Source organism: Conger conger, chromosome 13 (assembly GCF_963514075.1).
Source record: "Conger conger chromosome 13, fConCon1.1, whole genome shotgun sequence".
NCBI lineage: Eukaryota > Metazoa > Chordata > Actinopteri > Anguilliformes > Congridae > Conger > Conger conger.
The window spans coordinates 15,637,977-15,651,551 of NC_083772.1; the positions used below are offsets into that span (position 1 = coordinate 15,637,977).

Consider the following 13,575-nt stretch of genomic DNA (forward strand, 5'->3'; position numbering starts at 1 on the left):
ATTGGCTACATACAGATGCATTTATATTTCAAATCTACAGAGCCACCTTATTATGTATTTTATTTATTTGTCAGGGACATTGTCACATGCCGTTTTCTATTTTCAGGTCACGTCAATGTTTTGGCTACACTCCCATTCCGTAGCTCCCTCACCTCATTAATTTATTTCCCCTGTATTTCATTCCCATTCACTTGTGTTTACATACCCGTATGTCCACTTTACTTGATTGTAATGTTTATTTGATTTACTTGCAAGTGTTGTTCTGTCTGCTCCGTATTCCGACCCGTTTCCGTTTATTTTGACTTTTGATTATCAAACTCTGATTCTGTACTTTTGCCTCTCTGGATTACTACTGGTGTATGAACTTTGCTTGCGACCACAACCATCCCATTCTCTGCTGTAACTGTCTGCTGGTGATGGAATTCTGCTTGTCCGGACCACGTATTGAAACTCCTGTTTCGTCTGCCTCTGGGTTGCGCTTGGTTTCTCTGTCCTGAATTCTGACAGACATAGAAAAAACCACTGAGGCAATATATGTATATGTGTGTATATAAACAAGCATCAGTCACCTAAATACCTGAATGCTAGTAGAAAGCAATTACACCACAGGCTTTGAGATTTTTTTTTCTTCAATTCATGAAGTTAAGGCTAATTTAACCATGTTCAAACCATGTTCAATAGCACTATTGATGGTTATCTTCCTGTCTCATGTCTGTAGTAGTTGCTACAGAGAGAATTAGAGAGAGAGAGAGAGAGAGAGAGAGAGAGAGAAAGCACAAAAGCGATTGTGTTCATTGAATTACCTTTCTCTCTCTCCCTGACAAAATTTTAAAAAAGTCAGTAAAAACAGGTATTACTACTTCATTTCGACCTACAATTCTCTCCCTCCCATTGTTGTGAGCTGGCACATGACACCGTACACCCACAGAAGAAAGGGTTCCAAAAGGCTCCTCTGTGTTCAAGGGCAACAGGGTTCATTCTGCGAGCCTTCACACTTTTCATACTTATCATAGATGGTTCTATGAAGAATTAAAATGAGTTCCCTTATGGAGTCAAGCCAAAGAACTCTTGTTGTATGAAAGTGTAGTCGCCAGGTAATGTTATTTACACTGCACAGTAATTGCTTCCCTGAAAGTTGTAAATGTCTGGTGCACAGTGGAACGTGTAGAGACTAGATCAGCCAATATATAAACCATGTTACAAAGACAGTAGTACCACTCAGCCTTGCACTTTATACTGGTCCGGGCAGACCAAGAATCTCCGAAATAGGGCCAATAAATCAACTTTCATTTTATCTGACTCCATTTTTAGAATAATTTAGATTAGTTACTTTGGTAGATTTCTTATTTATAATTTAGACTTGATTACTACGGAATACTAAACTGAAACAGTCTCCCTGAACAGGATTTAGAGATCTCCCAGATTGCTTGATTTGCTCTCCTTATGAGGCCAAAAGGTCTGTAGTGGATAAGTCATAAAAGGTAATAAAGTCATCCACAAGATAATAATTTGGGGATTAGAGCTCTTTGGAATTTAGAGCCATACCTCCCCAGGCGGTGGGATTTGGCCAGGTGGTCGAGGCAAATGGCTTTCACTAGGACAGATTTCCCTACGTTCCTGATGTCTCAGGTATACTGTTGTGGACCATTGCACCAGTTGCACCGAGCCAAGCAAAATGATACCAAACATGAATATAATCTAAACATCAGATTTCAGTGACTGAGATCTGAGGGAGTTGTGAGAGGGTTACATTTTACATTTACATTTACATTTTTGTCATTTGGCAGACGCTTTTAATCCAAAGCAATTTACAAGTGCATAGGTTCTACCACAAGTCAAAGGATCACATCCATAACTAGGAAAATACACATGGAATGCTGTTCTAAATATATAGTCGTCATCATAAGTGCAATTTTTATTTTTATATATATATATTTTTTGGGGTTAGACAAGGAGGATAGGGATATCAGAAAGGGGGGGAGGGGGAAATCAGGAGGGAGGACTAAGGTAATGTTTGAAAAGGTGTGTTTTGGGTCTGCGTCGAAATAGGGAGAGGGATTCTGCTGTCCTGACAGTGGTAGGCAAGTCATTCCACCACTGAGGAACCAGAACGGAAAACAGGCGTGAACGTGCAGCTCGACCGCCAGGGAACCATTGGACCATTATTATTTTGGACAAGGGTGCCCCCCCCTCCACCCCCCCCCCCCCCCCAATCCTTCTTGGATTACATCTTTTCACCTACCTAATTCTTCTTGGAATGCTGTCATACAAGTTCTGAATTGTGTGGGCGGGATACTGGACCAATAATTGATGGTAAAATTGTTGTGGGAAAGCAATAACAAGGTCGGAGAGATAGCTCTTTCACAAATGTACACATTTAGTGCTTTATTCGCACAGCTGTCAATAAACAAAACCTTTGACAACGCAAGTTCATCGAACACAGATGATTACATAGGGTGACCATATACTGGATTCAAAAAAGAGGACAGGGCAAAAACTAACCAGACAGTTTAGTGATTTAGAAATCCCACCTGAACAGATATTTACAGTCCAAAAAGAGGAAATGTCGGGAAAAAGAAGACACCGGGTCCCCCTAGATTACGGCACAAGGCACATTTTATATATATATAGTTGCAAGGCGTTTACGCGAACTAATTGGTTAATTTCGGAACAGCGAAAACTCCCCGCCCTAAGGTTTTCAGATAAAGCACCGCTTTATACCGCAGGTCAAAGCTAGTAAGCACAGGTTGCGCCAAATAACACAGACGTAACTCGCCTCGAAGATAACGGGCAGTTCAGAAATGGATATTTTAGGGCTTCTGTCGAATAATATCACCGGTCTCTTGCTGGGTCTCACAGTTATTGTGTTATTTTGGAAAAATATGGGTAAAAATTGCAACACAGCAAGACTGCCGCCGGGTCCCTCACCACTTCCATTGCTAGGAAATATTTTTCAAGTGGATATAGGACAACCTTACAAGACCTACTTGACGGTGAGTGATATAACATGTAACATGCGGAAACTAACATGTGCCTATATATTTTCTACATGTGAAACTAGGAAGCAGAAAAAAGTGCAATTATTGCAGTAGGATGCAATATTTTGGCCTCACATATATAATTGCAGTAGCCTATTACTTTAGCTATTATTTAGTTTCACTACTTTATGTGCAGTATTTGCGGCATTACATTACATTTTTTTTTACATTACATTACGTGGCATTTAGCAGACGCTCTTATCCAGAGCGACGTACAACAAAGTGCAAATCAAACACAAGAACAAGTGCAAAAGTGGACCTGAGAGGACAGTACTGTTCCGACTGCTCTTTAGTTCAAACTATTTTTTTGTGTGGGAACGCTTTATGGACAATCGAATGAACCATTTTGTTCATGTTTAGCCTCGAAACAAAGTATTCAATGATGACATTTCAAAATAAAAGGGTTACAATTCTTGGACACCTTTGACTACAAGAATAATCCTGGCCTTTTCGGAAATTCAGCTCAGTCTTCTCCATTAATGAGAATAAAATAATTTGTTTCCAGAAAATATCACAGGGACAAAGGGAACTCCACTTGTGTTCATTGAAAATATAAGGTACTGTCTAAAGCTACCATGGCTTAATGTTCTCTGTTTCATCATCTGTTTTCACATCTTGCCTTGCGCCGTTGGGTGTTAGTGCGCTTCACGGTTCAAGCGCGTTCAAGCCATGGCATGCTCAGTTCAAAAGCCAGTGAAAACTAGACAGCACGTATCCAGCAGATGGCCTGGGATTGCCATTCTCGTAGAAGCTCGCAAGCTCCAGTGGTTACTGTAGGTATTGCAGTTTCCTCTGACGCCAAAAACAAATTTCCATATTGAAGTCCATTCAAAACAACGAATTTACCCTGGCCAAATTATATTATTCTGGACCGTACTTTTGAACTCTAAAATTTCTTCACAATGAGATAATTACTGTTCAGCGACTGATTTTTTTCTGAGCCCCACAGAAGAAGATCTACGATTTATTTAATTCTAATTTGGTCCGCATGGTTTTACGACACCCTGCACGCTCCTGCTACCAGGGCACATTATAGACATATATAATATAACTAGACAGGGTAGCATACCCTCGGCCAATTGAAGCTGTGAAGAGATTTTTGCCCATTGACTTCAATGTACAAACCTAAACTGATTTAACCCCTTAAGCCCTGAGCTTTGAGAAGCAGAGATCACAGGTGGATGCTGGGGTGGGGGGAGCCCAAAAAGGCATGATTCTGGAATAAGCAGGATCATTACAGCAAATGCAGCTAGCAAATGTAGCAATAGCATGGAATGGCAGCATAGGACAAGCAATGAAGCAGAATGAGCCAGGCAGCGCCTGTGTTATTTTGCCTTTATTATAATTATTTACCTGGGACCTGTGAAGGGGATGGGTTAAGACTTTGTGTTATTTTTAAGCAATCTCTCTGCCCACCCCACTCCGCAAACCCAGACATACCGTAGTATAAGGTTGACTCTTATCCACTATATAATGGTTATATGTGTCTTCACATCAGTGAGATACATCCTCAGGGCAAGGTTTCATGACTGACATGTCCGTGTGAGCTTAAAATGGCTTGTGAGACTTATGCTTGCAGAAGTTCTCTTCTGCAAACCGTGGGCTGGCTTGCCCGTCTGGGCTGACTCAGAGCACACTGATAATAACAGTGTTTTCCCCCTTTCAGCTCAGTAAGCAGTATGGCTCGGTCTTCACCGTGTGGCTCGGGCCCAAGCCGGTGGTGGTGCTCTCTGGGTATGAGACCCTTAAGGAAGCTCTCGTCAACAAAGGAGAGGAGTTTTCCGGCCGGGCAAGCTACCCCATACTCGTTCAAGTCACCAAAGGTTTCGGTGAGCAAAATTACATTACTTGCAGTGTTTCTTGCATTCCTCTGTTTTCTAAATTATTATGAATTAAAAATGTCACCAAAGCAGCATGTTGAAATTGAATATGTATTAGTAATATTTTTTTGCTGATAAACACTTGAGAGTATGAGAGTAGGTAGATTTTTGTCTCTCTGGAGGTAATCCTTTTGAGTGCATGCGAGGATGTGCATTTGAGTAATGCATTGATAGCCGAGTGTCATTCCCATCCCTGAAGCAGTAATGTGCAGTGAGGTCATTGGCTAGGCAGGCACAATTCATGAAAACAGTGAAAACAGTTAATGAAACTCACACATAGCATAACCGATACTGTACCTGGCTGAATACAAAGTTGAACAGCACTACAGTATATGAAATGCAAATCATAACAACATCTATTTGAAGCCCGGATTAAGTCCCTGCGGATTGAGGCCTTCATTGGTTTTGGCAAAATGGAGCAATATGCAATATGATAAACTTTCTCTTTTTTCTCTGACACAATCCACAAAAATGTGTTTCTGAAAACATTTGAGAGGAGAGTTGCTGGATCTTGATTAATATTTGATTTGAAGTTTGATCCAAGTCTTGCGGGCCAGGCAAACTGTGCTGGATGTAATTCATTTCTATAGAATAATGGCGATCATTCTAAGCAAATGCAGAATCGTCCAACATACAGTACCACAGCACTCGCTGGACTGCATCCAAATTAATAATTACAGTACGTGTATAACTTCTTACCTGCTGGATCTCAGGAGGGTCTTCAGTCTATAGTGCTGAAAACATGCTGTGCTAACAGGGGTGCTGGCAAGCAGTGGTGCCCGTTGGAGGGATCTACGAAGGTTCTCCATCATGACCCTGAAGAATTTTGGAATGGGACGGAGGAGTATTGAAGAAAGGGTACAGGAGGAGGCTGGGTTTTTGGTCAAAGCCTTCAGTGAACAAGGAGGTAGATTTTTGGTTGACCAGTTGAACTTGAAGGGTAATCTATAATTAACAAACCACCTACGGGGTTGTTAAATCAACACCTACCATTTGATAATTGTATGGCCTGTAGTTGAATCTCTTTTTTTCAGAGGGAGGACAGCCAGTACGTACGCAATAACAGATAAAGTGGAACTATTTACTGAAGGCACATGCTGTGCTTTAATCCCACTTGTTTATCTTGTACAACTGTGGTGATGGTATACTTAGAATTTCAGTGGTAGCAAACATTTGACTGGTCAGCTGTTATGCTTACCCTTATGTTATGTTATGTATACTATTGCTGGTTACATTATTGATACTTAAGTGGTAATTCTAAATTGCTTTCTATGAAACATAGTTTTATTTTACATGATAGTAAGTTAGTTGTATATGACTATTTAATTATATTAAACATGAGTATATAAAAGCAGCATTCAAATACATATTATAGTCATGATTTTACCATGTTTTCAAATAGAAAAATACATTTAAATTGAGAGTACCTCATATAGGGCCAGATTTACTAGGCAATTGCAGGGGCACCTTAAATCTGTAAGAGCCAGGCCTTGCTCCGAGTATAATGTCCAAAATTTACTTCCAAGATTCAACTTCATGTGGGTTGCCTCAGCTGTACAATCCCCTTATTACTCAGAGAAGCTTAGTCATTCATTAAAAGCCTGTGCCTTTTCTTTTCCAGATTCTCTCTTCAACCCAAACAACCTCTTGTCTAATGCCGTGTCCAATGTAATCTGCTCCGTTGTATTTGGCCAGAGGTTTGAATATCATGACCCGCAGTTCACATTCCTCCTACATGGACTTGATGGCTATTTTAATTTCCTCAGCAGCTCCAAAGGGCAGGTGCATATCACACTGTTTATTTGCTCTGCAGGACTCCCTTGCTTGTCTAACCAATGACATGTGTGTATCCTGCACATTACAAAACGACAAAATGTTACAATACTAAAAGATATCCAGTAGTGTGCAGTGATGATTATACACCACCACGTTTGTCTAAAAGGGCTCCTAATGAGACGGGTGCGTGGGGGTTGCCCAAAGCCCGTCTTTATTCGGGACGAATCCCAGGAGCGTAGTCAAAACAAGCAAAGTCCATACACGTAGATCCAGCCAAACAAACGATAAACAAACAAAAAGCACGGGGCCGAGGGAAGAGGCGAACTCGTAGTCGGTAGACGTGCAGGGAGGTCCGGTAGCAGGAGAGCTGTCAGCGGGGCAGAAGCACAGGCGGACGGCAGGCAGGGTCGTAGTCGAGGGCGATGCAGAAGTCGAAACCATAAAACAATCAACGAGGCAAATGTACAAAAACGGTAGGCGAGGACGTGGACAAAAACAAACGATGGTCAACGAAACAGACTAAACGAACTAAGACGATAACCACTCAACATAACAAGGTTAAATAAATCGTAACGAAACATAACTAGACATGACAAGAAAATAAACAAACTAAACAACATGACGAACCTAGACTTAGAACCTAGATCATAATACATGATAAGACAATTAGTGACTAAGACAAAATGAAATAAACATAAAACATGGCAAACAGACCTGAAACGTGACACGTAATATATTACTTCTTTAAAAATTAAAGTTTGACATTTTTGGGTGAAAATGTATTGAACAATACTATTGTAGGTTATGAGAACAAAAAATAATTCCCACAATTACATTGGGGTAAAAGTATGGCTATTAAACAAAAACAATGAAAACATTTTTTTAGAAAAATTGAAAGGTGTCACAATTTTATTTTTTAACTTTTGCATAGCATGAATGCATGTTTATAGGCTCATTCCATGATTGTTCATTAGTTTAAACTGTTTTTGAGCAACATTATTCTGCAATATTAATTCAGTTGTTCCAGTATTTAAGGTAACACAAACTTTGAGCAGCATCACAGTGTTAAACGCGATGGCACGAAGGAAGGAGCTCTCTGTTTACTTATTTTCATCTACATGAACCAATATTACATTAAATACTTGAATTTTACTTGGTTTCTGATTTATCTTCATTGTGTTGAGTGTATAATCATCACTGCACACTACTGTACAAGCTACAATATTGCATTATGCACTGTACAGACGGTTCTGGATAATTGCACATGTTTTCCCGAAAGTACACATTGGCACAGTATTCGAAGAATCACTTTACTTCAGCTATGTTGAGCTTCTAGATTACATTAGATTTCATTTTCTGGTATTCTGACATGAAATGTCTATTTGTATTGGAGCACACTGAAGGCTAATGTGGAACAATTTCTCACCTTGTTCCTCCAACAGCTCTTCAATGTGTTTCCCAAAATAGTGGGGTGCCTGTCTGGCCCTCACCACCAGCTCTTTCAGCACCTGGAAAGGGTGAGAGATTTCTTTAAACAGGAAGCTCAGCAACGCATGAAAAACCTGGACACTCAGTCCCCTCAGGACTTCATCGAAGCTTTCCTGGTTCGAATGCTGGAGGTAATGAAATTAAAGAGAGAAAAGTATTCTCAAACACGCGCACACACACACACACACACACACACACACATTAATTGATCGTCTGCCCCCCATCAGTATTTTATTAAATGTTATTTTAATATTTCCAGTCCCTGAAATACACTCAGTGGCCATTCTATTAGGTACAAAAATCTGTAAACTGCAGAATGCTCCCTTTTATTACTGAATGTGACTGGAAGTATCAAGCTCACATGATTACAAGCCAGGGGTTCCCTAACTGTGGGTCGGGACCCCATGTTGGGTCGTTCCATTTCAGGATGGGGTTGCCTGAAAATCTTTAAAAAGATTAAATGCCATTTTTAAAATACGTGAATGTAGGCCACTACACGTAAAGCAGTGAGGCAGGAGAGGTGGTGGTATATTTCCAGTGTAGTCGTGGCTAAAGGGTGTTGTTAGGCACAAGATGTGTGTGGGTGGGGTGTTACCCAAGTGATTACATATTTATATAGCATTCAGCTGCAGAGTTTAAAGTCTCTCAAGACTATGAACACAGATCATTCCAGAGCAGTTACATTCTTGTAGTTACATTCTTGTTTCAATCATCCTTGTTCTCATAGTGACAAGACGCAGATGTTTATCCAGTTAAAAACTTGCAGGATTGGAAATGAACCAATTTGTGGGGGAAAAATAATGTACAAAAATGACTTTTTCTCTTAACAAAGTGTTATAGAGATGCACTTGATTCCAGATAAGATGTTTTATTCACCAAATTAGCCATGTGTTTGCCAAATTAGCCATACCTCGCCCACCTGCTGTACATTGTAGTTGTAAAAGGTGCAATGGTGTTGGGAACTTGGGGTATTCCTCATGCCAGGCAGTGTAGTGCAGAGTTTTAAAATATATTCCCACAGGGCCACAGTGTCTGTAGGTTTTTGTGGTTTCCTTTCAATCAACTGCCAATTAAGGCCTTGAGAACAAGGGTGTGGGTTTTTTAGCCAATCAATGAACCACTGGTGCTGAGAACTCCCTGAAAACCAGCAGACACTGCGGCCCACTGGGCGGGAGATCAACCTCTGTGGTGTAGGAGATCAGCCTTCTTGAATGCATCACTCCCGCCCTCTAGAGGAGCAGTGGGTAAGTGCATCTCAGGTGATGCCCTAGTGCGGAGGTGTCCAATCTTATCCTAAAAGGGCCGGCGTGGGTGCAGGTTTTTGTTTTATTAATTAACCCAGCAGTAACACACCTGATTATGCTAATGAACTAATAGTGGTCTTTAATCAAGACCTTGATGAGTAGAATCAGCTGTCTTAGTCCTGTGCTAAAACAACAATCTGCACACACATTGGCCCTTTCTGGATAAGATTGGAGACCCCTGCCCTAGTGGATCCAGGGCACTGGAGGCTCACAGTGCAGGTATCAATACCAAGCAATCACAGAGAATATTACACAACAATAGTTTTGAATGTTCTATATTACAATTTGAATACAATTTGAGAAAATATAATTTTCCATGAATATTCTTTAATGTTCTTAATGGTCCTTTTGTAAGTCCTTCATTTATACAGCATCTATCTGTGAGATACTATGTATCTGTGCTTTTTTCTTGGCTCTAAGAGTCATTCCTTTCAGTAACTGACAAATTCTACTCCCAAACTTATAATATTTATTTGAACCTTTTATCATATTTATTTGGATCTCATTGGCCAGGCACCACCTACAGCCTGTTCCCACTGGATTGTGAATGATCGCCTGACTTTTGACTTTTGAACAGTCATTTTTGTATGCATTTGTATGTAAGTAATTGCTCATTTGGTTTTGACATGTGGCCTCTTCACTCTTCAACATTGGATTTGGTTGAATAAAAAAATTAAAAAACGTATTTAGTACCTTTTTTTTGCAAAAGAAAAGCTCAAGCTGATCTCATTGTGATTTTGTTCTCCTCTCTAAAGGAGAAAGACAAGCCTGGCACTGAGTTTCACTTTGACAACCTCGTGAGTTCAATCTGGACACTGTTCTCTGCAGGAACAGAAACCACCAGCTCTACCCTGAGACACGCCCTGCTGCTAATGATGAAGTACCCTCACGTCCAAGGTGCCAACCAGTCATTACTTCCAAATGGCCTGCATAACATTGTTGTTACTCAATTGACTATTTAAACTGACAACTGTTTTCTTGGCTCATTTGGGGATAAATTGGCTGTTGGTTTTAAAGAGCAAGCACAAATCACCAGACCCTGTGAGTCTTGAGTAATACTGACCTGGCTCCTAAAATCCAACAGTGCATCCCACTGTGCCCAAAAGAAACTGTGCTTGTTTCTCCAGAGCGGGTTCAGAAGGAGATCGATGAGGTGGTGGGCTGCAGCAGAAGCCCCTCCATCCAGGACAAACAGAATATGCCCTACACTGATGCAGTCGTTCATGAGGTGCAGCGGTCTATGGACCTCGCCCCTACGTCTGTTCCACACAAAATGATGAGGGACACAGAATTCAGAGGCTACTGCATTCCTGAGGTGATGCCATTTACAGTCCTGGTGACAAGATATGCTTAGTTGGTGAAGTGTATTGATGCATAATAAATGATTGTTTGTTTCCCTAGGGTACAATGGTGCTTCCTCTTCTGTCATCCGTTCTGTCCGACCCAAAACTTTGGAAAAACCCTGATGTGTTTGACCCAGAGAATTTCCTGAATGAAGATGGGAGCTTCAGGAAGAATGATGGGTTCCTGGCATTTGGACTAGGTTGGGTTTCTGTTTATTGCTTTATTATAGATTCTTATTGCTAGTCCTATGTTTGACCGGTGTGCCAGGGTATCATCTGTATGCAGAAATGCTGAATTGCTTTCAAGGTACCCTGGTCGACCAGGCTAATATAGTTACGAGTCTGTGATAGGCTAATATTTGGTGTAGCAAATCTTTGTAAAGGAGAGATCAATGGTGTTGAAAATCAGATGACCAAACAACTTGTCCATCTTATCTCCAGGGAAACGAGCCTGCCTGGGGGAGGGGATGGCACGGGTCGAGCTCTTCCTCTTCTTTTCATCCCTCCTCCAGCGGTTCACCTTCACAGCCACAGTGCCCCCAGAAGAGCTGGAGATCAGCCCTGTTGGCTGTAGCTTCGGACGGCTGCCACGCGTGTACAGCTGCTATGCCAAACTCAGAGAATAAGTACAATGCCCACAACATGGGCATTCATTAAAAGTCCAGTGGCCTTTTGCCCTAGTCAGATCCATGTATGTACCGTATATGGTGAGAAGAAGCACGAGGTGGTTTCATATCAATTAGATTGTGAAACAACCTTGGGGCTGATAGCAAAGTGCTGGATGTTCTAGTGAATCAGCCCGTAGCTGAGCTGTTTGTGCTTGTACGCAGACACATACACACGCACACAGAATTAATGTTTTAATCAGGAGCGCTTACACTGGCAGTACATTTCCATTTCAGCAAGCATAAGCATTTTGAATACATATTTTGCTAGCACACAACAATTCAGCATGTATATCAGATATATTGATACACACAAATTATTATAAATGATTAAATAAATGATTAAATGATGAATGCATAGTGATTCTATTACAACTGCAACAGCAAAAAATTACAACTTCAACTGAAAAACACATGGCCATCTACATGGGTACAAAGGGCTTGAAGATACAATAGCATTGGCAAAGCAAACTGCTGAGATGGCTGCAATATGCCTGTAATATTGTCAGTTGTATTGCTGCCTTTTGGCAGTCTAAATTCCCAAATGCTCCAATATAGCAGTTATCAGTATCAGTAGCTATGTTACATTGTTACTTGTTGTATTGTTATGCTAGAAATTTGAAATTCGGTGGGAAATTATCTAAAATAATTCTGACACCTCAACAACCCTCATCAAGACATAGATCAAATGCACTGTTAGTAAGGCCCTATGCATGTTGCAAGTTGTAATGAGATTTGGAGGAATTTCTTTGGATATGGATATGCTTTCATTGAAGCTTTTTCACGCATGGTAATTGCTGTTCTTTACTCATGACCTTTTATGTTGTATGTGATTTGTTATTTAGATGATGAAGTATTTTATCCAAAGTATGTAGATTTCATAAGTTAAATAAGCAAGTACATTTGCATTGGCTACAATGCTACACAATGAATATCTGTTCCAATAGACGTGGGATAATACCATATTTCAGACACACATGTTTTTTTCATTTTATTAATATTTTGTTATTAATGCATGTTCCTCTGAATGCATGAATAGCCTTGGAAAATGTTTTAGCTTGCAACCTTAACCAGTTCAGCTGGTTCAGATGATCGATTTCGGCCAATGGAACATTTGCCACAAAGCAGTTTGCCCACTTTAGGAGGTGCTATTTATAGGGCGTGGCATTTTATATAGCGGCCAATATATTATCCCGGCTGAAAAAAAAACCAGCTGGTAGATGGTTGACCAGCTCTATTTTTAAGCAGCTGGTTTGATTTCAAGCTGGTCTTAATTATTGAATTGACTCAATCATATGTTATGTGACGTGTGTATGAGTACCGGCTACAGCTGCAGGCTGCAAGTGCATCCTAATGATTTTACTGTGCTCTTTGTTTTACACTCACAACACAAACATGCGCAGTGCAGGCTTGCTTCCGGGTGCCTGGCTGAGGTGCTTAACTGTCTTGTTAAAAATGCAGCTGATGAATAGAAACAAATTTGCAGCTGGGAAAGGGAGAGAACAGTTTTGGCTAAACAGGGAGTTTTGTCCAACTGTAATATGGCCTATAATCCCAGTGTGGATACTAGAACCTATGGTGGTAGATTTGAAATTTAAATAATAAAAGTGCAGATCTGGTGAGTGAATTTTATGGCTATAAGCAATTTAAATATAAAGACTATGTGGATGTTTTCACAGATGGATCAAAGGATCCAATAACAGGAAACACAGGTTCTGCAGTTGCAGTTCCAAGCCATAGAGGTGAAATATGTAGGACCTCAAATTACCTAAGTGTATATACGGTTGAGCTGTATTATCTTAATGAGCGGTACGCCATCTTGATGGCTCTAGAATGAATTGATCAAAACAAACCAAAGAAAGTCCTAATCTGATTCAGTCTCTACTCTGTACAGCCTCATGTCAGGTGTATCCAGTAAACAACAGGATTTACTTGATGAAATAATGTCAATACACACAAGAATAAGGAAGCAAAGCACTGAGGTCATATTAATTTCATACAGGCATTTTTGGTAATGAAAGGGTGCACAAACTGGCTAAACAAGCTGTTAAAAAAGAAAACATAGATACACATGTTAGACT

The 13,575-nt window shown here is 40.4% G+C and overlaps 1 protein-coding gene across 1 annotated transcript; it reads left to right on the top strand.

Moving 5' to 3' along the window:
- Window positions 1-2,726: 2,726 nt before the first annotated feature.
- On the top strand, window positions 2,727-13,121 carry LOC133108313 (cytochrome P450 2M1-like). Its single transcript, XM_061217786.1, has 9 exons — window positions 2,727-2,993; window positions 4,705-4,867; window positions 5,676-5,825; window positions 6,540-6,700; window positions 8,137-8,313; window positions 10,242-10,383; window positions 10,614-10,801; window positions 10,888-11,029; window positions 11,271-13,121. Exons 1-9 carry the CDS (start codon window positions 2,802-2,804, stop codon window positions 11,453-11,455), a joined length of 1,500 nt encoding a protein of 499 aa, XP_061073770.1. The 5' UTR covers window positions 2,727-2,801; the 3' UTR covers window positions 11,456-13,121.
- The last annotated feature ends 454 nt before the right edge of the window (window positions 13,122-13,575 follow it).

Coding starts and splice junctions, on each gene's coding strand:
- LOC133108313 (XM_061217786.1), top strand. CDS start 2,802: ATGGATATTTTAGGGCTTCTGTCGAATAATATCACCGGTCTCTTGCTG. Junction 2,994..4,704: donor CTTACAAGACCTACTTGACG/GTGAGTGATATA, acceptor TCCCCCTTTCAG/CTCAGTAAGCAGTATGGCTC. Junction 4,868..5,675: donor TCAAGTCACCAAAGGTTTCG/GTGAGCAAAATT, acceptor CTGTGCTAACAG/GGGTGCTGGCAAGCAGTGGT.